General features: G+C 37.3%; 1 protein-coding gene and 1 long non-coding RNA gene across 5 annotated transcripts in view; one reads left to right on the forward strand and one right to left on the reverse strand.

Moving 5' to 3' along the window:
* Positions 1 to 22,692, forward strand: part of TTC29 (tetratricopeptide repeat domain 29) — a 258,945-nt gene that overhangs the window by 125,337 nt on the left and 110,916 nt on the right. For all 4 annotated transcript variants that reach the window (XM_070261554.1, XM_005607917.4, XM_070261556.1 and 1 more), the window contains one exon: positions 2,287 to 2,372. In XM_070261554.1, the coding sequence (XP_070117655.1) occupies positions 2,287 to 2,372 (86 nt within the window). The remainder of the gene's footprint in view (positions 1 to 2,286; positions 2,373 to 22,692) is intronic.
* LOC138921911 (uncharacterized) lies at positions 11,220 to 18,998 on the reverse strand. Its single transcript, XR_011434897.1, has 2 exons — positions 11,988 to 18,998; positions 11,220 to 11,538 (listed from the first exon to the last, which is right to left on the reverse strand). It is a non-coding gene; the product is annotated as an uncharacterized lncRNA (long non-coding RNA).

Raw genomic sequence — 22,692 nt, forward strand, 5'->3', positions numbered from 1 at the left:
GATCTACCACCTTGACAAACATATTTAATACTGAAACCTGCTTTTTTTCTCTGTACCCCCCCTTAGCACTCCCAATTCCCCTTACCCTGCTCTATTTTTTCTCCAGAGTACTTATCACTATACAACTTACCACATAATTTATTATGTTTATTGTTTATTTTGTGTCTCTTTCTGTCTCTATCCTCTAAAATGTAAGCTCCCCAAGGACTGGGAATTTGTCTGGTTAATTTACTAATGCATTCCAAGTGCTTAGAGCTGTGCCTGGCACAGAATAGGTCCTCAATAAACATTCATTGAATAAATGAATGAATGAACATATGTTAGCCAAATAACAAATAAAAGTTTTAGGGTACATTTTAATGAAGCATTTGAGTTGCTCCCAAGTACGTTGTCTATATCTATTATCCCTGCCACCTGTGATGATCCCCTCTCTACACTGTCTAGCAGACATACTAGCATAAGAATGGATAATTTAGGTCTTGAAAATAAAATCATAGTATTTTCTTTAAGATGAATGACTATTGATTTGGATGGCAAAGTCAATATTAATTTAACCCACTCAAATAAACTACCCAATATAAGTAGCATTTTGCCCTTTTTTTAGTATATGTGTTGCTCAGCTTTAATAATGCTGATATTTTTCTCCATTATTTTGTTGCTTTCACTTTATCCTAACTTTGTCTCAATTGTTAAGCTGGAAAAGTTCTTATGCTTAAACCCTGTTTTAGAACTAGTATTTGGTGTGACCTGACTCTTTCAATTAGCTGCCTCAATATCTTTCTATCAGCAAGGCTAGATTTTTCTTTCTCTCCTCCTCTTTGCTGGGATGTCCTTTACATAAAATTAGAGGCAAGTAATGAGTTAGCGCATGCCGTTGCTAGTGCTTTACCATGGCTGCACAATTTAACACAGCAGGTACAAATCACGTATAACCAACTTTTAATTATCCAAGAGGCAACTTCCTTTCACAGCCTCTTTCTTCTACCCCATCTTTCTCTTCCCTATCCCAGTCCTATCCCCAGCACTCAAAACCTAAAGCAGAGAAAAAGTTAGGATCAGCTGAATTATCAGAGATAAAATTCCCCAGCCTGGATCCCTGGCACCTACAACTCTGCTGAAGTGAGATCTTGAGGGTATAATTCTCTGTAACTGGTGAAATTGCTAGAGAAGAAAAAAAAATACTGTCACTGGCATTTGGCATCCTGTTTTCTTGCAGCCTTCCAATTGAGCCACTGCTTCATGAGTGGTCATTCAGAGAGTGGTGACAATGAATGCAGCAGAGAGAACTGCTAACTCCTGCTGAAATCCATCATGGTTGAAAAGCAGAGTTCAGAAATCTAGAGATGCTTACTTTCCAAAGATCAAAAATGAGGGTGGTTCTGTCAGCATCTGCATTTCCCAGGAGTTAGGTAACATTGAAAGTCAAAGAATTACAAAGTATGAATAGGATAGTATTCTTTTCAAAAATAAGAACCTTTAATTATTCTTGTAAGCATATTAGATTTATGTCATGTTTAGTATATCAAATGTAAGTAAATCATGCATTTATTAGATGGTATGATGTGTGTCTTATTGAACCACATGTTACACGTGTCCACATTTTGCTTTTGGAAAAAAGAATTCGATAATTCCTGGAATAAAACACATTACACAGAAATTAGAAAGGCTAAATTCCTTGAGATGTTGAGAAGCATCACCAGTCATTAGCAAAGCAAAATGTTTGGATTTCAAAATATGCCTGGAATTTTGTACCAAGAGCCCAGGCTCGTCCATCATCCTCACCCAAGTTTTAACCAATAACTTTTAAATTGAACCTTGTCAAAACAGCAATTTCTTAATTTGTTAATTATCTTCCCTGTTAGATACTTAGCTGAACGTCAGTCTGTTTGTGTATGTGTGTTTGTGCACCACGTAAGGTTAATACTTTTACAAATATTTCCTGTACGCAGTAGCAACTGTGCTGAATAGCTGTAGGTCTTTATATGTTGGACCAGTACAGAAATCATATATGAATGTCAAGATAATAATACTGGGCTGTGTATGTAGAGCTAAAATCCTCGTATTTATACTGCTAATGTACCTTACTCCAACACGTGTGATCCAGGTAAATTGTATTAACGTCGGCCTTTTTTTTTTTTATCAGTACAGTTAGGTTTCAGAGATTTTTGATAAATCTGTATACTTTGTTATAATAACTTTCTACTCTCTTAAAAAGCAAATATTCTGTTTGTTGTAATAAATCAATGTCTTTAATGCCATAGTAATTTTTCTACATTTTCACTTTAGGAAATGACAGGAAGATGGAAGGAGAAGCTTCCTATTACTTGGGCTTAGCACACCTGGCTGCTGGAGAATATGAAACAGCATTAACAGTAAGTTGAAGTAAACTTTTAATCATCTCCATTTTAAAATTTTTGTCTTATTATCTTTATTTTACTTTATTGTATCTTGTTATAAGGCCAGAAGAAATGGGGTGGGCCTGATGTCAGTGTACCTATGTATAGAGACTAAAAGAAAATAGCAGTATTCTAGAAGCTTAAAAAACATTGGTTTAACTGTTGGTGGAAGGTAGTATGTAGTCAATTACCATGAAATGCTTTAGGGTATATGAAAGTTAAATATGTGGAGTAATGTGACCCTGTACACCACCATATAACCAGGGACAAGAGGAAATGGGTTTAAATGACAGCAAAAGTAAATAGTAAAAAAAAAATTACAGTAAACTTATAACATGATTTGAGAAAATTTGCTTAGAAAAGATTGTGATTTTTAAGCAACAGAGTGAATTGCATTGTCATGGACCTTTAGTGTTGGGGTGAGGAGGTGAGGTGGTGAGGAAGAAGGCATCACCGGGGGAGGGCATTGTTAGTCCCAATCTGAGAAGTAGCCTGGTTCATGATAAAAATCAGTGTCTCCCTATTTTGTGACCAGGCTTGATATGTTTGACCAAAAAACAAACAAAAAAATGTCAAGAGCTATCTTTTCTATATTATAACTGAAATCATTTTTCTTTCATTCTTTTCTCTTCTCTACTATATTTCAAGTGTAGCTTCCTATTTCATTTCACATGCATCTCTTGTGATGATCCTGTTTGATATACGGCATTGGTTTCATTTTCTTATTTGAAAATAAAGATCTTAGAATCTCTTCTTTTCTCTTTAGATATTCATGCTAAGTAAGATTCCTGGATTTTGGCCAGATACTTTTCTCTATCACCCTTAAAATTGGGTCATCATAGGAAACTTAGATTTTCCTAGATGACTCTCCTGCTTAATATTTCTTAATAACATGCACTAAGCAAACTGTTTTCCAATTACTTCAGGGTCAACAAGATGCACACTTTCCTCTAGGAGCTAATTTAATGAGGGTGACCAACTTGTAAACATAACTATAATTCAAAGCAGGATGAACGTATGTTTTCTGAGCGCAGAGCTAAGAGTGGTTGGTTCCAACACTGAAGATCAGGGAGGTTGCACAGAAAAGCTTTTGAGGGACAGGATTTCTACAGGCAGAAAGTGTGAGAGTAAAGCATGATAGAACATTAGATACACACACACCCATACACCCTCAGCATGAACATAGCATGTTTCAGAATCAATGAATTGTCAGGTGCAAGATAAGATACACTATGAGATCAGGTTGGAAAATTAGGTGAAAACTAGCTTATAGATTTTCTCTCTCTTTAATGGACAATGCAAGCACATGGCAAAAGAAATTCAAACAATACAATGGAGTTTACAATGAAAAATAAATCTTTCTTCCACCCCTATAGTTAGTCTCACATTTCTTTTCTCAAAAGCAAATATAGTTACAAGTTTCTGGTTTATCCTTCCAAAATTATTCACATGTATTCATAGCATATACATATGTCTCCTTTTTGTTGTTTACAAATTGGTAGCGTTTCATGCACACTGTTCTTCATGTTGAGTTAGCGTCTTCCATACTAATGTGCATAGACATGCCTCATTTTAAAAGGGCCACATGGTATCCTGTGGTATAGTTGTCCCATAATGGATTTAACCATCTCCTATTGGTGGGCATTTGGGTTATTTCCAATCAGTTTTTATTGCAAAGGGTGTGGTGAATAGCTTTGTGTCAAAAGAAGAGATGATCTATAGAATTAATTCCTAGAGGTGGAAATGCTGGGTCAGAGAGATGAATTATGTTTTTATTTTTATTTCTAAACTTCCTGTCAAAGAAGCTTCACCAGTTTACGGTCCTATAACAATGAATGAAGGTGCCTGCTTCCTCAAGAGCTGTTTATGTCTTTAGGAAATTAGGCATATGTGTAATATGTGTTGTGAATTTTTTTTCAGGCCTTTGTTTTTTGACCTTGTTTACGAAATTTTTCCATGCTGAACTTTTAGATATGTATGTGGCCAAATTTATCAATCTCTTCTTGCATGACTTCTGGACATTCTTATAAAGGCTACATTCATTACAAGATTGTTTTTTTAATCTTTGGAGGGTGGAGGGTCTTGAATGCTTTGTTGAAGAGTGTAAGGCTCATTTTTTGAGCAATGTGGAAATTTTTGATGACTTTTGATGAGGCTAGCGGCTTGATCTCATTAATTTATTTACAGTTGTTTATTGAGCACCTTCTATACTACAGGCATCATGCCAGGCTCTGGATCTGATCTATAATTCTGGAAGACAACACTAGTGGTGTAGAATATTCTAGTAATGAATGAGTTGAGGAAACAATATTTGGCGTCCAAGGGACAGATTTCTTGAAACAATTACTCCTTTAAGAAAAGTATTGAAATTGTTTTTCTAGAGATAAGGGAGCCATAAAGCAAATGTGAACCTCATGTTCGTATTAACTGCGTGATCTTGGGCAAGTCCCTTAAACTTTCTAAGTCTCAGTGGCCTCATTTATTCAGTGGGACTAATAACTTACTTTTTAGGGTGTAGTCCCTGGAACCTGTGAATCTCACCTTATTTAGAAAAAGGGTCTTTGCAGAGTAATTAATTTAAGGATCTTTTTTTTTTTGAGGTAGATTAGCCCTGAGCTAACTACTGCCAGTCCTCCTCTTTTTGCTGAGGAAGACTGGCCCTGAGCTAATATCCATGCCCATCTTCCTCTACTTTATACGTGGGATGCCTACCACAGCGTGGCTTTTGCCAAGCGGTGCCATGTCTGCACCTGGGATATGAACTGGCAAACCCCGGGCCTCCAAAGTGGAGTGTGCGAACTTAAACCCTGCGCACCTGGCCAGCCCCTAATTTAAGGATATTGATATGAGGTGATCATCCTGGATTATCTGGGTGGGCTCCAAATCCAGTGACAAGGGTCCTGATAAGAAAAAGGCAGAAGGAGATTTGAAACAGACAGAAGACAAGAAGGCACCTACACACAGAGAAGGCCATGTAATGATGGAGGGAGAGACTGGAGTTATGCAGCCACAAGTCAAGAAATGCCTGCAGCCACCAGAAGCTGGAAGGAGCCAGGAAGGATCCTTCCCGAGAGCCCTGGGAAGGAACGTGGCCTTGCTGACGCCTTGATTTCAGAATTTTAGCCTTCAAAACTATGAGAGAATCAATTCCTTTTATTTTTAAGCTATTTAGTTTGTGGTAATTTGTTACATCAATTTTATGAAACTAATACTTAGGGTGATTAGAAGAGATATTTTATATAAAGTTTTAAAAGAGTGCCTGCCTGCTATATAATAAACTTTTGATAATTATTAACTCTTACTTTTTTTTACATTAACCTACGTCTCTCGACTTTATTAGTAGTAGTGAAGATGGAAGGAAGCAGATTCAAAAGTTCTGAAGGACTTGGTAATACACTCAATATGGGAAGTGAGGGAGACAGAGGTGTCCAGATGGGTCCTAGGTCCCTGGCTTTGGAGCTGGAGAAATGCTGATGTCATTTACTGAGGTAGGGGATGCTAAAGGACACGCAGGCTTGGGGGGGAATGGGGAGTTCAGTTTTGAATATGTTGAATTTCAGGAATTTTTGAGATATCCAAGGAGAGCTCAAATAGATGGGGGTCTGGAAGAGGAAGCCTTCAAGAGGAAGTCTAGATTGGAGATACTGTATAAATTTGTAAGTTTTCAGCATATTGGAGCTGTGAATCGGAGGAGATTTCCTAGAGAGAGTTGATAGTGATGAATGAAAAAGGCATAGGGCCAAGCTGGGTAAAGGAGGTACAAAGGAGGTTAAGCAGGGGTATCCAGGGAGGTAGGAAGAAAACCAGGAATAGGCAGTTGCATATAAGCCAAGGAAACTGGGCGTGTCTAACAGACAGAAACATGCAAACTCCTTCTGCCTCTTGTCCCAGGTTTTGGCTGGGATGAGAGAGCTCCTTGCAAATATTTCTAGTAAGAACTCAGTCCCCCTCCCCTGGGTGTGTGCCTCAGTTAGAGTCAGGCTTAGTTAATTCTCGTCATTTAATTTTCCAGCCAGGCTGGGGGCTTTGGGAAAACAGGCAGGCCATATTCAAGGTCTCTAGCTCACTACTACCATTAAGAGTAGCCTTTGCAATTGGAAAGAACCAGGTGCTGTCTTCAGAGGCCAGGCCTTGCTCATGGCAGAATATTGTTTCCTTTTTGGAACACAGCTCATGCAGAACTGAGGACTTGCAGGAACCAAGCATAAGATTTGGGCCAGACCCACAGGCAGAGCTCCAGCGCCAGTGAAGGATCTGTTGTCAGGTCTGGATACAAGATGCCAAGAGGAAAGTGGAGAAGGCATCAGATTCACCACTGTAAAACAGGAGGCAGGGAACTGGTACCAAAGAATCACCAAGTGATAGGGAGTTAGGGCTCGGGTATGGCTGGGGTAGTAAATGGATGCTGAGCAGTTGACCTGATTCGGGGCATGGAGGTCTTCCAGCTCTGACTGATTTTCGAGGGCAGCAGTTTTTGCTGTTGCCCTGAAATAGATTCCCAGAAAACCTGTTATCTTGCTATGATTTCAAATCGAAGGCCATGTCTTTTCATTCTCACTAGTGTCTTACTTTAGTCACTTTTTCCTGCTTCCTTTCAGAGATAAAGGACATTCTTGACTTTCATTTGAATCTCCTTCCGCTTTTTTATTCCTGGACTTGGTGAAGGTGATCATGTTACATAAGCGATCTGTTTGCAAACTATAGTGTGTCCTTCCATCTGCAGTCTCTCTCCCTCTGGCGGCAATGTTTCTAGTTTACAAGACGTAAATTAGAAACCTACAACAGGACAGAGCGCTCCTTTATTTAGTGAATATATTGTAAAAAATTACATAATCAATTAATAAATAGGATTGATCCCCTGATTGATTGATTAGATATCTGCCAAGTTATCTAATCACAGAGTAAGACTTCAACAAAAAAAAATTTTTTTCTTTTGAAAGCCTCTTTTAACCCATTTTCCCACTCTGCACCATCATGCCAACACTATCTTAGTCTGTTTTCAAGCACTGACAGTGTTTCTTTCACAGTGTGGCTGTGGAGAGGGGAAAGATTGCCCAGAAATCAGCTTTGTCATGTTGGAGCCAGCATGAGACAGTGTATGGTTATATTTAGCATTTCCCTTCCCTTTTCATATTCAGTCTGTCTTTATTCTTATACACTGTTTCCATTCTCTCACTTGTATTTTAAGTTTATAATTTGGAATATTTTCAAATTTTCAGTATCTTGCCTCTGGATTCAACCTCTACCTCTCACAGATTTCTCCCTTCCAATAATGTTGTTCATCTGTGAAAAGATTTTTACATGATTTTTTTCAAAGAAACTTGGCTTAGAGAAACCTGTCACAAGTAAATATTCCTAATTAATAGTTCTAATGATCTGAACAGAAGGAATTTTGAAATTTTCCTAACGCATCTTAATTTAAAGGCTTTAATTTGTTAATAAATGATTAGCACATATAATAGAAGAATATGTTGACAGGATTATGAATCAAGTTTCATCATCCATTTTTTGCTCATAAAGAGTTCTTTACTGAATGACAGAATAGAGATAAACTAAAAACAAATAACGGATTTATTTAGGCCTGAAATACCTACTAATGAGGAAAGTATTTGGTGAAGAGAAACGACAGTGACTCTAATAAACCTGAGCAGGAGGTCATGGAGACCCTGACATTTAAAGAGGAGAATGCTACTTGCATATATTAGGTGCTGAGAAAGGAAATAGTAATTCCCTTTGGCCATCATCAATTTGGACCTGTAAGTGTTCTAAGTAAAGTAAATTCTGAATTTTAAAAGGTAAATGTATCTTATGAAGTCCTAAGATTTCCAAGAACAAAATGTTTTACAAAAAATCATCTTCAAGACTTTGTGCAAAGTTGGACCAGCTTCCGCAATCAAGTATTGCAACCATAAAATTATTTTAAGAGAAAGGAAGGGCCTCCCCATCACTGTGTTTTTATGCATGAATTTTCTTCCTTTCTAATTACAGTCGGTCCCAACTTAGAATGGTTCGACTTAATGATTTTTTGACTTTAAAGAGATGCCCACTCAGCAAAAACCATACTTTGAATTTTGATCTTTCCCAGGCTAGTGATATGATATACCAATACTCCTTCATGATCCCGGGCAGTGGCAGTGACCCGCAGCTCCCAGTCAGCCACGAGATCACAAGGGCAAACCACTAATACACTTACAACCGTTCTGAACCCATACAGCCATTCTGTTTTTCACTTTCAGTACAATATTCAACAAATTATATGAGATATTCAACACTTTATTAAAAAATGGGCTTTGCATTAGATGATTTTGCCCAAGTGTAGGCTAATGTAAGTGTTCTGAGCACATGGAAGGTAGGCTAGGCTAAGCTATGATGTTCAGTAGGCTAGGTGTATTAAATGCGTTTTCGACTTAATGATATTTTCAACTTACATGGGTTTATCAGGACATTACCCCATCGTAAGTCAAGGAATATCTGTACTCCATTTGACTAATTATTTTAGGAACACCAACTTTATTCAATCATCAGTACATTCAGTGAATTATTTGCTTCCTATTATTTAGCAATAATGTAGCCTATCAAAAATTATACTATGAAAGCAAAAGTCATCCTATTAATATTTCATTTGCTTTTCCTAGTACAAGATTTATCATATGTACTATTATTTAATTATTGCATATACAAAAGAGTAGCTATCTCTATGTTTACATACATATCAGCATCTTTATAATAACTTAGAATGCTTCTGACATTGGTGTTAGCTTGTATACATGGTTAACCTAAATCTCTAGCCTCATCATCAGCATCCTCCAGAAAAATGCAAATAAATAAAGTATCAGAAAAAGTAGTTACACTAATATTCTAGCGACTCATGGATTGTTGCTAAATATTCACAATAGAGGATATGGATCATATTTGTAAAATGATATGTTCTTAGGATTTCACTAAGTGATTATAATTAAATTTTATTTATTCTTTCAAATCAATAGATGCAAACAAAGATACAGCCATTATATATTAGAAACATTTCTAGCAGAGTGACTTATTTTATTTGTAATGTTTAGCCACCAGAAAGTTTGGGGGAAGATGGTTCTTTCCTATTTAGTTCCTTTCTCTATTTAGTTTGTTACCTTAGAAGTTGCTCCACCCTTGAAAGCAGTGGGCTCTTAACCCAAATGATAATCTAGCTGACATACAAATGCCTTGGCATATTCCAGTCACATACATAAAACAAGTTTTCCTTTTGGTCACTTTTATTAATGAAGACTTTTATCTACCACTGAAACCATTATGCAACCCCAATAAATCTGAGTTCTTCACAGCTCTCTCTCAGTATCATATCATAATAAAAGAAAAAAATCCAGCAAGCTAAAGGAAAAGTAGTTTCAACTTCTACTTACTTGTCCTCAAAGAACAGTAAAGGGATAGAATTCTTAACTCACAGCAACATTATTTTTTTTAATCCTCTCTTCTTCCATTTTTAAAATTTTTCAATTTGTCTATCCCTTGGTATTCTGAAGCCTATATCTTCTTGTCACTTCCTAAACCCCAAAGTTCCCTCCTGTATTCCACTCACAGGTGGTTAATCACTCCTCTCCCTTCCCTCTCCTTCTGCCTCCTCCTCTCTCTCAGGTCAAGAATCCTGGCTCTTTTCAGCAGGCTCATTTCTGCTTCTTTCATCCCTACTCACCTTCCAAAATTCTAACTCTGACCTGCATAATAAAACCCAGTAGGACTGGGACTGGTTTGGAGGAGGAAAAAAGAAATGCCAGGTAGGCCCTGCTGGAGTTAGTAGGCTGGGAAAGGAAAGGAAGCCAACACTCTTGCATTAATCATTTTTGATTCTCTTGCACTATATGTGACAGATTCTCTAAAAGTACATGTCAGAAGAAAAAAAAATGTAAAGAAAAAATAATGAAAGGAGAGAGAGGGAAAGAAAGTAAAGAAGTCAAGTCAAAGGAGAGATCAAGAAAGATGCTATCTGAGGCTCTATCTTCATTTAGGTCATTTGTGCATTATTCCAACTACTTCAACCCTAGAAAGTTCTGTACATTTACACTATGCGATGATATGATAAATCTCTGATGGATCACACCTACTAATGTATGCAGTCCAGATCAGTTTGTCTATGAGAGCAACCACTTCTTTGCATCTGCCCTTTCGTGCTTTCCTATCTTCTTTCGGCTCTGTGCAAATGACCCTGAGAAGACAGTTTGGAGCCAGTTTTATGATGGTATCATGATATTTGGTTAGAGTTGCCTGGGATGGATGCAAATGCTCACATCTGCGTGGGATCTTTGAGATTATTAGAGGTTTGCCTAAAGTAAAAGTGGTAAATACTAGCATTTCTCAGATGAGGAGCTCTCAACATGCTTTTTCGAGAGTACATTTAACAGCTCTTTGGAGTGAGAGGGCAACAAAATGGTTAAGATGATGGGTTTTAAAATCCGGCTGACCAGGATGGAATCCCAGCTCTGCTACTACCCCATTACGTGACATCGCACAACTGACTTACCCTTTCTGAGGACTGATTTCCTCATCTATAAGATGGGGATAATACTACTCCCTAGCTTAGCACAGCTTTGTTAGAATTAAGTAGTAAAATGGGTATAAAGTTTGTGGCATAGGGTCTAACATATAGAAAACCGTTAACTATTATATTACCATTAATATGTATAAGAGAATTATTTTCCAAAGTCCTAGATGGTCATATATCTACAAAATCATGACTTCTGATTTTTGCTCTAGACCCAAGTATTCCCAAACCAGTAGTTAAGATAGGAGAAAATGTTAAATGTGAGGTGAAATTCTACATAGTCAAACGTGTTTAAAGTAGGACTTTATTTAGGAATTATATTACATGATAAAGAGCATCTTTACTTTATGGAATGTAGTTCAAGTGTACATAGCAATAGGTCTCTGGTTATTAAGTGGTCAAATGTTTGAACAGATAGTAGGATTTGATGTACAATCTTCGTATCAGAGGCGACTATAGTATAGAAGGAACATGTGAGACTGGAGCTAGGAGACATGGATCGTAGTCCATCTGCCGCATGCCAGCTGTTGACCTCAGGTTAGTCACTTAACTTCTTGGAGGCTCAGTTTCATTTGTAAAATAAGGATGGCAATGGCAGCTTCACTGTATCTTTGTGGAGATCAAATGAAAAAAATGTATGTTTACACTTTATAAGCAGTTTTCAAATCTAAGATACTATTATTACTACAAGCTATGGTATAGTTAGCACTGAATAATGATAGCAATGATACTCTGGTAGGTAACATTTATTATCTATTCAAAGTGCCTGCTTTATACTTATTTTTTCCTTAGCTGTAATTTACTAAATTTATCATATGTAAATTACGTAGTGCTTAAATTTATCTTCCTATTGGCACACATTTTTATAATGGAAATATGACAAATCAACATTTCATGGAAAACTTTGTAATATTAATTTATTAATAACTTTTCCTTGAGTAAAAAAAAGTGCATTTATCCAAAAAACGGAATTTGAGTTATTGTTTTATTTAAAGATCAGAGCTATTCACTACCCATTAAATAGAAGTTGTCTTTACTTGCCAATTAGAAATCATTACCTAAAATTGACTCTTCTGTTCTTGTTTAATGGCCTCAGTATCTGAGGGGAGCTCAGATGCTGGCACAGAGGAAATCATGGCCTCCTTCTCCCAGAGGACCGTTGGTTATCATTATACATAACATGCAGACGATCCTGCTTGCAGCCAGTTTGCCTCCTGGTCCTGCGTAGTTCATCAGCAGCTTCTGAAGCATGCTACGGAGAGCTCGTCACTCAGCTTGAGACGATTCAGGTGTAAGCTCAGGGGGTCTCAGCAGTCATTTTCCTGCTTTACATCAGAGTTTTCATCTGCTTTATCCTTTTGTCCCTTGACCCACCTCAGGCAGTTTCCTTCTCGGGAATCCAAAGGAGCAGCTGTTACAGATCCTATTTCCCCCAATTGTTGCAGCTCAGACCTCTTCTGTTTAGCATCATACCGCCTCCCCACACACACTCCCACCAGTACAGAGATAGCGTTTACTTCCTTTTTCATTCCATACATTTTGCTAAGTAGAGAAATGTTTAAAATATCCATTATCTGACAAGCAAAAGAAAGGTGAAAGGATTTGAAAAAATATCATTATAAGAAGAAAATAGTCCTATTTTCTAATTAGAAAAAATAGATTTATTTCCAAACCACATAAAACGATATTACTCAAAATTTTAAGCAATATTTAAAGCCTGGTATAATCATGTATTTCACATCTGATCTTATTTAATACCTTTGTGAATAATTGACCTTACTTGGAAAATAGCATTTTTAAAGTACTCATAAAAATATATTTTAATAATTTGAAGATTATGAAAATGTAAAATTTTTCACTAACAATTTTGCTACTGTTATCTTTGTATGTAAAGTTATGAACTTTCTAAAACATTAAAACAGATAAGGTTACAGTAATAATTTAATATAAATTTCTATAGCAAAGATTATTTGCAGACTAGAATCTTAGTAAATTGAATGTTTTTTTAATTTCCTCATTAATGAGAAGTTTAACTCTAAATGTTTTTTCTATTTAATTTTCCTAATGGTTCTTTTTCTTTACAATGTTATGGCTTAGGAAAATAGCATGTGTGCTATTTTTTGTTCTTTTTAAGTGATGAATACCTTATGGTATTTCTCATATAAATTATAGTATTTGTCATTTAAATGACTAAAGTGTTATAGAAAAATCAGAAAACTCAAGAAAAAATTAAAATTTTTTTTAAAACAGTAATCTGTATGGCAAAAAATTACAAGTTGTAAACTTTCATGGAAATGAAGAGGCATTTTATGTCAGGAAAGGAAGTTCATGGCCTAAATTAATATAATCATTTTTTCCTAGTAATAAAATTTGTTGATTTTTTTGAAATGTGAAAATTGGTTTTAGATTCCCTTGAGATCTAGAATACCACTTTAACCAAAACTTGATGATTATTTTTATTATTCATTGTAAAAACAAAGTGCTGCTCCAGTAGGTCTTTACAAAGCTGCTGAAAATTTTGTTTTCAGTCATTCACATTTTAAGAAATTGTGCGAAAATTTCTGATATTCATTTTGAGAGAAAATGACAAGATGGATAATTATTTTTATTTGGTTCATTTTAAAGAGGGTGAACTACGAGACTCTGAAAATTGAGTATTCTAATCAACTATACCGAATAGTGACATATGGAACATAATGTATGTATACTCCTTAAAGTTCAAGGCCTAGCATATGAAAATGTTCTCTGGAGCAATAAAGCAACCTGCATAGTTCATCACAAGACTAATTGTATGACAGACCTAGAGGCAACGGCACAGCTGTTAGCACACGTGGATCTGGAGGCTGTGAAAGAAGAAGAGGCCTTACACCTGCAAGAGCGCGGGGATGATTATAGGATTAGATGTGTTAAATAGCGATAGTGTGCACATCGTACTTCATCATTATAGAGTGAGCCAAATTATATATCTTTCTGCTACCACACGAAAGGGGTAACTTCAGAAAAAAAAAATGTAATTCAACGTCTTGAAACTTATCCAAAATATTCTCAAATGTGTCTGTAGCATAGACAATGACTTGATCCTCATTTAACAGCTATGTTTTTAGAGATTATTTAGTATAATTAGTGCTCAATAAAAATGACATATACTGGACTTTTAAAAGAACAGTAATACTATATTCCTGATATTGAATCCATATACTTAAAAAATTATTTTACCCAGTAATTTCAACTTTCTCCCTAAGTAAACATACAAAAGTTTAGTTAATAACTAATAAAATAGACTGGGTGAGACTAAATCTTCATTTTTCCCATGAATGTCTTCTATTGACGTTCTTGTTTTTTCCCTAAATGAAAATGATGATAGTCAAGGATAGTCAGAGAAAGGGGAGGAAGATAACAAAGAAACCAACCAATTAACAAAATGATGTTCAGTTCCTGAATAATCAGGAGTTGATTGTATAGATGTGTATAATGGCTTTCATTTGTGAGCATTTCAAGGGAGAAGGTTAATATTCTTTTACATAAAAGCATGACTTAGAGGCAAAAAATTAGGAAGTCAAATAGTACTGAAGGCTGGCAAGGATGCGAGACAACAGGAACTGTGGTTAGAAGTGGAAGCTAGCATAGAGAGCGGGGGCGGGGAGGTGAGACTCAGTGTATGATTAGCCTGCGGTGCGTCAGCCCCACTCCACAGAGAAACTCGTCAGCGACATATTAGAGAAGGCCTATGAGGGGAAAGGGAATAAGAGTAGGGAGGGAAGATGAAGGAGAAAATTTATTAAAAACAATCGAGAGGGCATGCACAGACCAATAAAAGCACATCCTGCTCTAAAGAGGGAAGCTAACTTGATTCTATGTGCTAGAGTTTCAAAATAAATAAATAACATAAAATAACTTAATCACAAAATACTTTTGATTGCAGCCTGAATGTGTCTCAAGGTTGTTGCTCAAATAAGCATCTTCAGATATTTTTTGCAAAGTTCGCAAAGCATTCTTTCTGTAAAAGCATGGACCATGATAGGTGGACATTTTGGCACTATTGGACTAACAACCTTGATGTTTTGATTGGTGTTTCCCTAGCAGCAGACTCTGAGAAATGGATCTGCGTACAGGTGGTTTATTTGGGAGAGGTTCTGCCAGCAGGGGAGTGAAGCAAAAGAAGGAAGCCACAGAAGATGTGTTGCCACTGTAGGCAGAGCTCTGTCTTGTTAGAACACTCTGGGAGGCAGTGTATAAACAAGTGGTTATCCCACTGGAGGGACAAGGATGCTGGTGCATTTATCCACCAGTTTCCATCCTTTATGTGGTGGGAGCTGCTTCCAGGGACACTAATTCTCTGGCAATTCCAGTTTTCCATGAGCCCAGCCATCTAACAGAAAGTTCCAGGTGCTGGCACCAACAGACTTTGGCTGCAGAGATTATGGGAGGGGCGTTGACACTGTTGACTATACCTGTGCAAATCACTTGACTTCTAAACTTCCTTTTCCACACCTGTAAAATGGGGATGCTAAAGTTGCTGTGAGAATTAAATGAGGTAAAATGGTAACGTGCTTGGCACTTAGTAAGCATTCAATAAATGGTAGCTTTGTTCTAAGAAGTCTCACAATCTTGCATCTTACATTTCAGAATTTATATGAAGAAAATAATGTATACAAATATTTAGCTATAATATTGTCTTTGTATAATTATTAATATATACAGAGATTTAGCTGTAACCTTTATATACAATGTTATAAAGGCTGTTTATAATGGTGAAAACTCCAGAAACAAAGTAAATGTACATAGCAAATTGATTAAATATTGTTGAGTACCCTGTAATACAATACAATACAGCCAATAAAAATGACACAAGTAAATATTTTATACCAATAAAAGTATTATTGATATTTTAAGCAAAAAATCAGGATATGAAACAATGTGCATTATATAGTACTTACCTATGTTTACACACATACATATACATACATATAAGACATACATATATATGAAAATACTAGAAACACCAAATTGTTTTCAGTGGTTATCTGTGGAAGCTGAAATAATGGATTACCTTAATTTTCTATTTTTTGGGAAGTGATGGATCTATATTGCCCAAATTTTTTATAGTTAATATATACTGATTTTGTAATAAGAAAAAAGTAACCTGTTATTTCTTTCTACTCCATTAAAACTTAAAAACTTTAATATTTTCAACAGATTTTATATAGACTATTTATAGTAAAAATCTTCAGCATAGGATTAATCATAGCAGTTTTTTAGCAGCTCATCTCAACCCAAAACATTAAAGTTATTAAATGTTTAACAAGTAATAAAGGACATTTAAAGATAATCCAGTAAAGTGAGAAGATAATCATATAAATTAAAAAGCAAAAACAATTAAATAGTGAGAAAAACATAGCCCTACAGTTTTTGGTATCCTAAGTAAGTCTGGCCAAAATCCATATGAACAAGAATGGTAATAACTATTTTGATAATGGGTATTATTCGTTTTAAAGTTTATTTTGGTGCACAGTGTTGAATATGAGGCCTGGGCAATTTCTTTACACTCAAGTAGATTCTTACTATGCTGCGAGACTGCATTGTCCATGGGAGAAATAGACAACTGGCATATACTTGTGCCACACTTGTAGTGGGGACCAAGAGACCAAGAGCTGAAAAGCAACAGGGAAGCTTTGTCTCATTTGGAGATTAAGGTGATGACATTTGAATTGAATTGTGCAAGATAAATGGTAGCTGTCTCCTCAGTGGGGAGGAAGCAACTTGAGTAAAGACCTGGGAGGGCAGAAAATACATTCCAGTCCCACTGGAAGGTGAGCATTGCGGGAGTTGGACTGTTGTGGGAAAGGCTGGAAAGACAGGGTGGTGAGATGAGATCTTCAAGGGCCTTGTTAAGAAGTAAAAGTCTCCAAGTAGGGCAGAAACTTGTTTGGAAGACAGCCTGGCAGTGTGTGTAGGACAAATTGAAGATAGAGAGACTGCAGGAGTGAAGACTGATTGTAGGGCTCTTCTGAAATATTTCAGGGAAGGAATGATGCGACCCTAAACTTAAGTGATGGTGATGTAGCTCATAATAGGCACATTTGAGAGGCATTTTACAATTTTATATTTTTTTCTGGCTGGGTAGATGAAAGCATAGAGACAAGGTGGAGCCAAAGATGAATCTGAAGTTTTTAGTTTAAGTAATCCAAAATATGACGGTCTATTAAATGAGATGAAGCCACAGAAGAAACAAATATGCAGAATTGTTAATAGAAATTATAGGACATCCATTGTCTTTGTCTTCCCAGAACGTTGCTCCATTCCCCTTGTCACCTTTCTGCTGGCTATTGTCTTGTCTATAACCTTGGGGTTACCAATATCACTACCACCACTACTTCTCACCCCAGAAAATCTCTAGGAGATGGTCCCTGAACAAACTAAGCCAATCAGATTGCTTACTTGATAATTTTGTTTTTTCAAATCAGAGCCAATCCTCTTTGGTAGGAAGGAGTTAGCTTGGGAGCTCCCAGAGCCAGGGAGGATGGCGGACTGAGAGAATAAAACTAACACACAGAGAAAGAAACCAAGCTGAGAAATGGAGAGAACAATTCTTAGTGGCATTTGAGTCCTTAGTTTCCCTTTTTGCCTAAATTAGGTTGGAGTGGTCTTTCTCCCATGAAATTGAATGAGCCCTAGATGACAGAATAGCATCATCATGAACAACAATAACAACTAATGTGTCTTCGTGTGCTGTGTGTCTAGAACTGTACCCAACCTTGTCGTTTACGGGCTTTATCTCATTTAACACTCACAAGAACCCTAAGAGGCAGATGTTATCGGTATTCTTCTGTTTACTCTTACTCCTATTTCACACATACAGAAGGCTGAGGCTTAGATTAAATAAGCTGCCTACAGTCACGAAGCTAGCAAATACAGAGCCCAGATTGGAGCCACACTCCCAACAGATAATGCTGTTGCAACTGGCAGGGTTGTCAGTCAGATGATTTTAGACTTATTTGTTGAGTCTCATCACAAATCTCCCATATAAATTTTTGATAACATTTTCATCTATTCTGCTTCGTGAACTACTGATCAGTATAAATAACATTTTGTTATTCTTGTCCAGTAGAAATTATTGTTGAATAACACTTGAAGCTTAAAAAAACACCCACATCACCTCTCTCCTGCTGGGCCAGTTCAGAATCAGCACAGAGTTTGGGGAAGAGGGTGAGAGGATGCAGGAAGTGGAAGCGGCATCAGGCTGGGAATGACCCACTGCTTTATAGCTTCTCCAGAGAAAGAGACATCAGGAATTCTCACCTCTCATTTGTGTCTCCCATCTGCCTCCTACCCTCCTTTGTCACAGATAATGGCATACCATGGATTCTTCATTGGTTATGACTTAACTGCTTAGCTGAATTTGCTGTGTTTTCTCTGGATGTTTTTCTGACAATGAAATATGTCACAGCACTAAGTTAATACGTCTGAGAGGACAAAGTAATAGAGTTCTTTTCCAAAAGCAGTGTGTTCAACACAGTATTCCTACAACCGCCAGTCTCTTCTTGCTCCTGATGCAAATTTGTTATCTACTGCCAACACTTAGTAAAGGCAAGGGAAAGAGCACAAAAGGTGCTGTTTGTTAGTTTTTTCAGCTGAAAAATCTAGTAGGACAGAATATTTATAATTTGGGAAAAAATGAAATAGAGGGAGGGAGATGGGGTCCTTCCAGTAGACTTCAATTCCATCTGTTATTGTCTCAATTATTATCACTGTGTGATATAGTGATTAAGCGCATGGCCTCTGCAGTCACATCGCCTGACTCCAAATCCTGATCCTGCCACTTCTAATCCTGTGACCTTGGGTGGGTTACTTCACCTCTCTGTGCCTCAGTTTCCTCACCTGCAGCATGAAGATTTCACTAGTACCCAACTCATAGGGTCGTTGTGAGGATTAAATGGGTTAATATATAGAAAGTACTTAGAACTATGTCTAGCATTCTCTACTCTTTCAATAAATGCTGGTGAATATTGCAGAATAGTAAAAGTATGATTTGCTGCCTTAGTGCAAGGATTATGCTATTCCTGCTGCCATCACTGACTTACCAGAGCACAGACAAATCTTGTAGCATTCTGCTTTGTAAAATGAAGATGATATTTATTAATATACCATGTTGATGAAAATTCCAGTGGAATAGTAAAGAGATAATGGTTTATTAGTTCTTATTATTGTACTGTAAATGATTTAACTATACATTTTTCCTAAATTTAATTAAACATATTCATTTTCCCTATGAGCTTATATTAGCTTACAGCAGTGATTATTTCTTATGTTCATTTTTTATGTTTATAATATCATAGATATGACAAAAATAAACATTTTCCTTTTAAAATATTATGTAAATAAACATTAATATTTGTCACAGGGTTGCAAAGCCAAAATTACTTTTTAATTGTCTATTGTAATAGATTATATGAGAATGGAAGTACTATCCAGGTTTTTATTATAATCCTCAAAATCAGTTTTGAAAGTACCAGAAAGACCACCAAATTAGGAGTCAGACATCCTGAGTTCTGGCTATGGTTTGGTCACCCAGCTCTTTGGCCTTGGTCACGTCATTAAACTTAGTTCAATTTCCTGAACAACATTGTTGCAGGGTGCCATGTTATAATGTTGGTCAACGATAAGACAGGTGGTGACAAAGGGAGCCAGAATTTGGACCCATCCTGCGTGGTGGCATTGTCAGGCTGCATCTTGGCTTTGAGTTAGGAGGGAGGGCCTGATAAGAGTGCTGTCTCTGAAATCAGACAGCTATGGTTCAAGTGCTTTCTTGATCACTTACCACTGTTTGATCCTTGCCCAGTGGCTTCCTCTCTATGTAACTCAGTTTTCTCACCTTTAAAAAGAGATAAGAATAATAATAATTAACGCCTACTCATGGGCATTGGGAAGATTAAATTAGTTAATACATGTAGTCTTAAGAACAACCTGTGACTTATTCATCCAGCAAATAGTTTTGGAGCACCAATGGCCAAGCCCTCTTCTAGACACTTGGAATATGTCACTAGCAAAACAAAGATCTTTATCCTCATGGAGCTTGCATTCCCATTGGAGAAAGACAGACAATGAAGATGAAAGGTAATAAACAAATGAGCTAGATAGTGTGTCAGACAATAATAAGCACTATAGAAAAAAGAAAAAAATACAACAAAGGAAAGATTGAGGAGTGCCAAAGCAAGCAGTGAGTAGGGGGAATTTTAAATAGGTGATCAGAGAAGGCCTATTGAGGTGACATTTGATGAAAAGCTGGAAGCAGATGAGAGTTAGCCATGTGGATACTTGAGGGAAGCACCTTCCAAGCAGAGGTAATGGTCAGTGCCAAAGCCCTGAGGCAGCAATATGCCTGGAGAGCTTGGGACCGGTGAAGCTGAGGAAGAGCAAAAGGGCAGCAGAGAAGTCAAAGAGTTAAGGGATGGGACCATGGAAGGACTTGTAGGCCATTATAAAGCCAGGTTTTTTCTCCTGAGTGAAAAGGGGGTCTCTGTGGGCAGAGGAATGGCATAGTAAATACTCAGTTTGTATGGACTATTATTAGCTATTATAATTAAGCCATGTGATGAAAAAATAGCAGCTTGTAATAGGCAACACTGTAACCAGGCAAACATGAGGTCAACATCAAGAACGTCAGTCGTTGGGCTGCAGTGGGTGAGAGGAGAATAGCTTCTGGGAGCTGGGAGCTGTGCCAGTAGGCAAAGCTGTGAGTGAAGGCCTAGCCCAGAACAGTCAGGCTCAGAGTGAACCAGCAGCAGGCATAGCACAGTGCGTAAGAACAAGGACTTCAACAAACCCAGTTCAAATCCTTCCTCCTTCTCCAACTCAGGGTTGTGTATACTACAGCGAGTTAGCCAACCTCTCTGCATTTCATTTTTCTCATTTGTACAATAGGAATATTAACATTGATCTCAAAGTGCTCTGTGAAGATTGAATTCACCACGAATATAAAACACTCTGCACAGGTAGTTTTTGCTCAATAAACAGTAGTGACTGCCATGGGCAAGTGACAGGCACCAAGCCACAGGGACTGGGGCTCAGGAGTGAGACTCCAGATGTAGGCATATTGATGGAAGTGAGGTAGATCTCCAGATTGCATAAGCAGGGACCTGACTAGGTACCAAGACAGAGATTCAAGCAAGAAGAACAGACTGGGACACATGTTGGGAACTTGGTCTCAAGAGACATGGCAAGGGCCCAGTCGCTTTAACAAAGGTTATGATCATAATTTGATCCATGGCACGCTGATGTGATGCCAAGCTTCTGCCTTAGACCAGGGACGGAGATGGTCCCAGGGACGGGGGCAGGTCGAAGTTGCTAAACGGAAGGACCCCAGGGAGGAGGATGGCAGGGCTCAGGAAGGAGAGCAACTAGCGAGTTATTACAGCAATGATCTCCACCTTTCCTTCTGGGCTACGTAATTCTCCATTTCTAAGTATTGGTAAATAATTTGAAAATGCCAAATATAATGGTAATTTTCTAGTTTACGCTATAAAATCTAAAGCTCACTAAAAGAATCCTGGCAGCAATTTGTTTTGCTCTTTTATTTTCAGCTCATATGTTATTTCAGAGCTGATCAAAGGCATTGGTTGCAAAGTATAAAATAAATCACACTTCTAAATAAACCACTAAAGAGTGTTAAATTGATTTAAGTGATTTTAGGAATATTAATATTTAAAACATCTCTGTCCCAAGCCTGTTTATGACTACCTATAGCAATAATGACTACCATTTCATTCTACCATTCTTCATCTTATAATATTACATAGTAAACTGTGTAAAAACATTATTTTTTAGCACTGGAATAGAGGTGTAGGATTTCAGCTGTTTATTTACGTTTAAATATCTTGAATTTTATTCAGCCAATAAAAGTAGACTCGCTTAATGCATTTATTATACTCTTTGCCTAGGTCGAGGTGAATAGAGCACAGCGTTTGCTTTTTATTATTAAAGAAAACTTTGCCTTCCACTCACATTCTTTTGCAGTAAATTTGATTTTAAGCAGCACGGATTTCAGGATTAATCCCAGTCTTGAGAAATTTTCTAGCTCCATAATTTTGTGTCTTGGGCTTATCTGAAAATATTGTGCAAACTGCATCCGTGATTTTCGTAGATTTTCTTTTTAGGACATAGGAAAGAAAAGGTATCTGCAGTGTTATATGGAATATCCATGCATGTCCTTCAGTTGGAATGTTTGGGCACCAAAAACGTCCCATGCACGCATTAGACTCTTAGCTCTTTAGCGTTAGAGTCACCTAGGCTGTGCAGTTTGACAGCCAGCTATACGAGTGAAGACACACTGGTAATAAAAGCAGCCACACGTCTGGATCACAGTGCACACATTCAAAGGCATTTCTGAACTGTTCACGCATTTGTACTTACCTGGGTCCTCAGCCTCGCCCAGGGCTTGCTCATCATTTTCTTCTCTGCCTCAGCCTGTCTTCATCTTTTTTTGTACTTCAGCAACCTCCCTTTTCCTTTCTAAGTCACTTGCATCTGCTTATGTGTCACTGTGGCCCTCCTGTGACATGGCTTGCTGAGGAATCCGTGTAGTCTTCCCTGCCTCTGTTCAGCACCGTCGCGTGCCTGTCACTGCTCAGCGCTCTGCGCCACACTGGCTTGTTTTGTCAATAACCATTTATTTGTTGCTGGAATAGTAGCAGCCATTACATCTGACCTCCCTGTTTCATCAATTATGGATAGATTATTGGATGTGAACATCTGCAAAAGCTTGCT

The sequence above is a fragment of the Equus caballus genome, chromosome 2, assembly GCF_041296265.1.
Source record: "Equus caballus isolate H_3958 breed thoroughbred chromosome 2, TB-T2T, whole genome shotgun sequence".
In the NCBI taxonomy this organism is placed as follows: domain Eukaryota; kingdom Metazoa; phylum Chordata; class Mammalia; order Perissodactyla; family Equidae; genus Equus; species Equus caballus.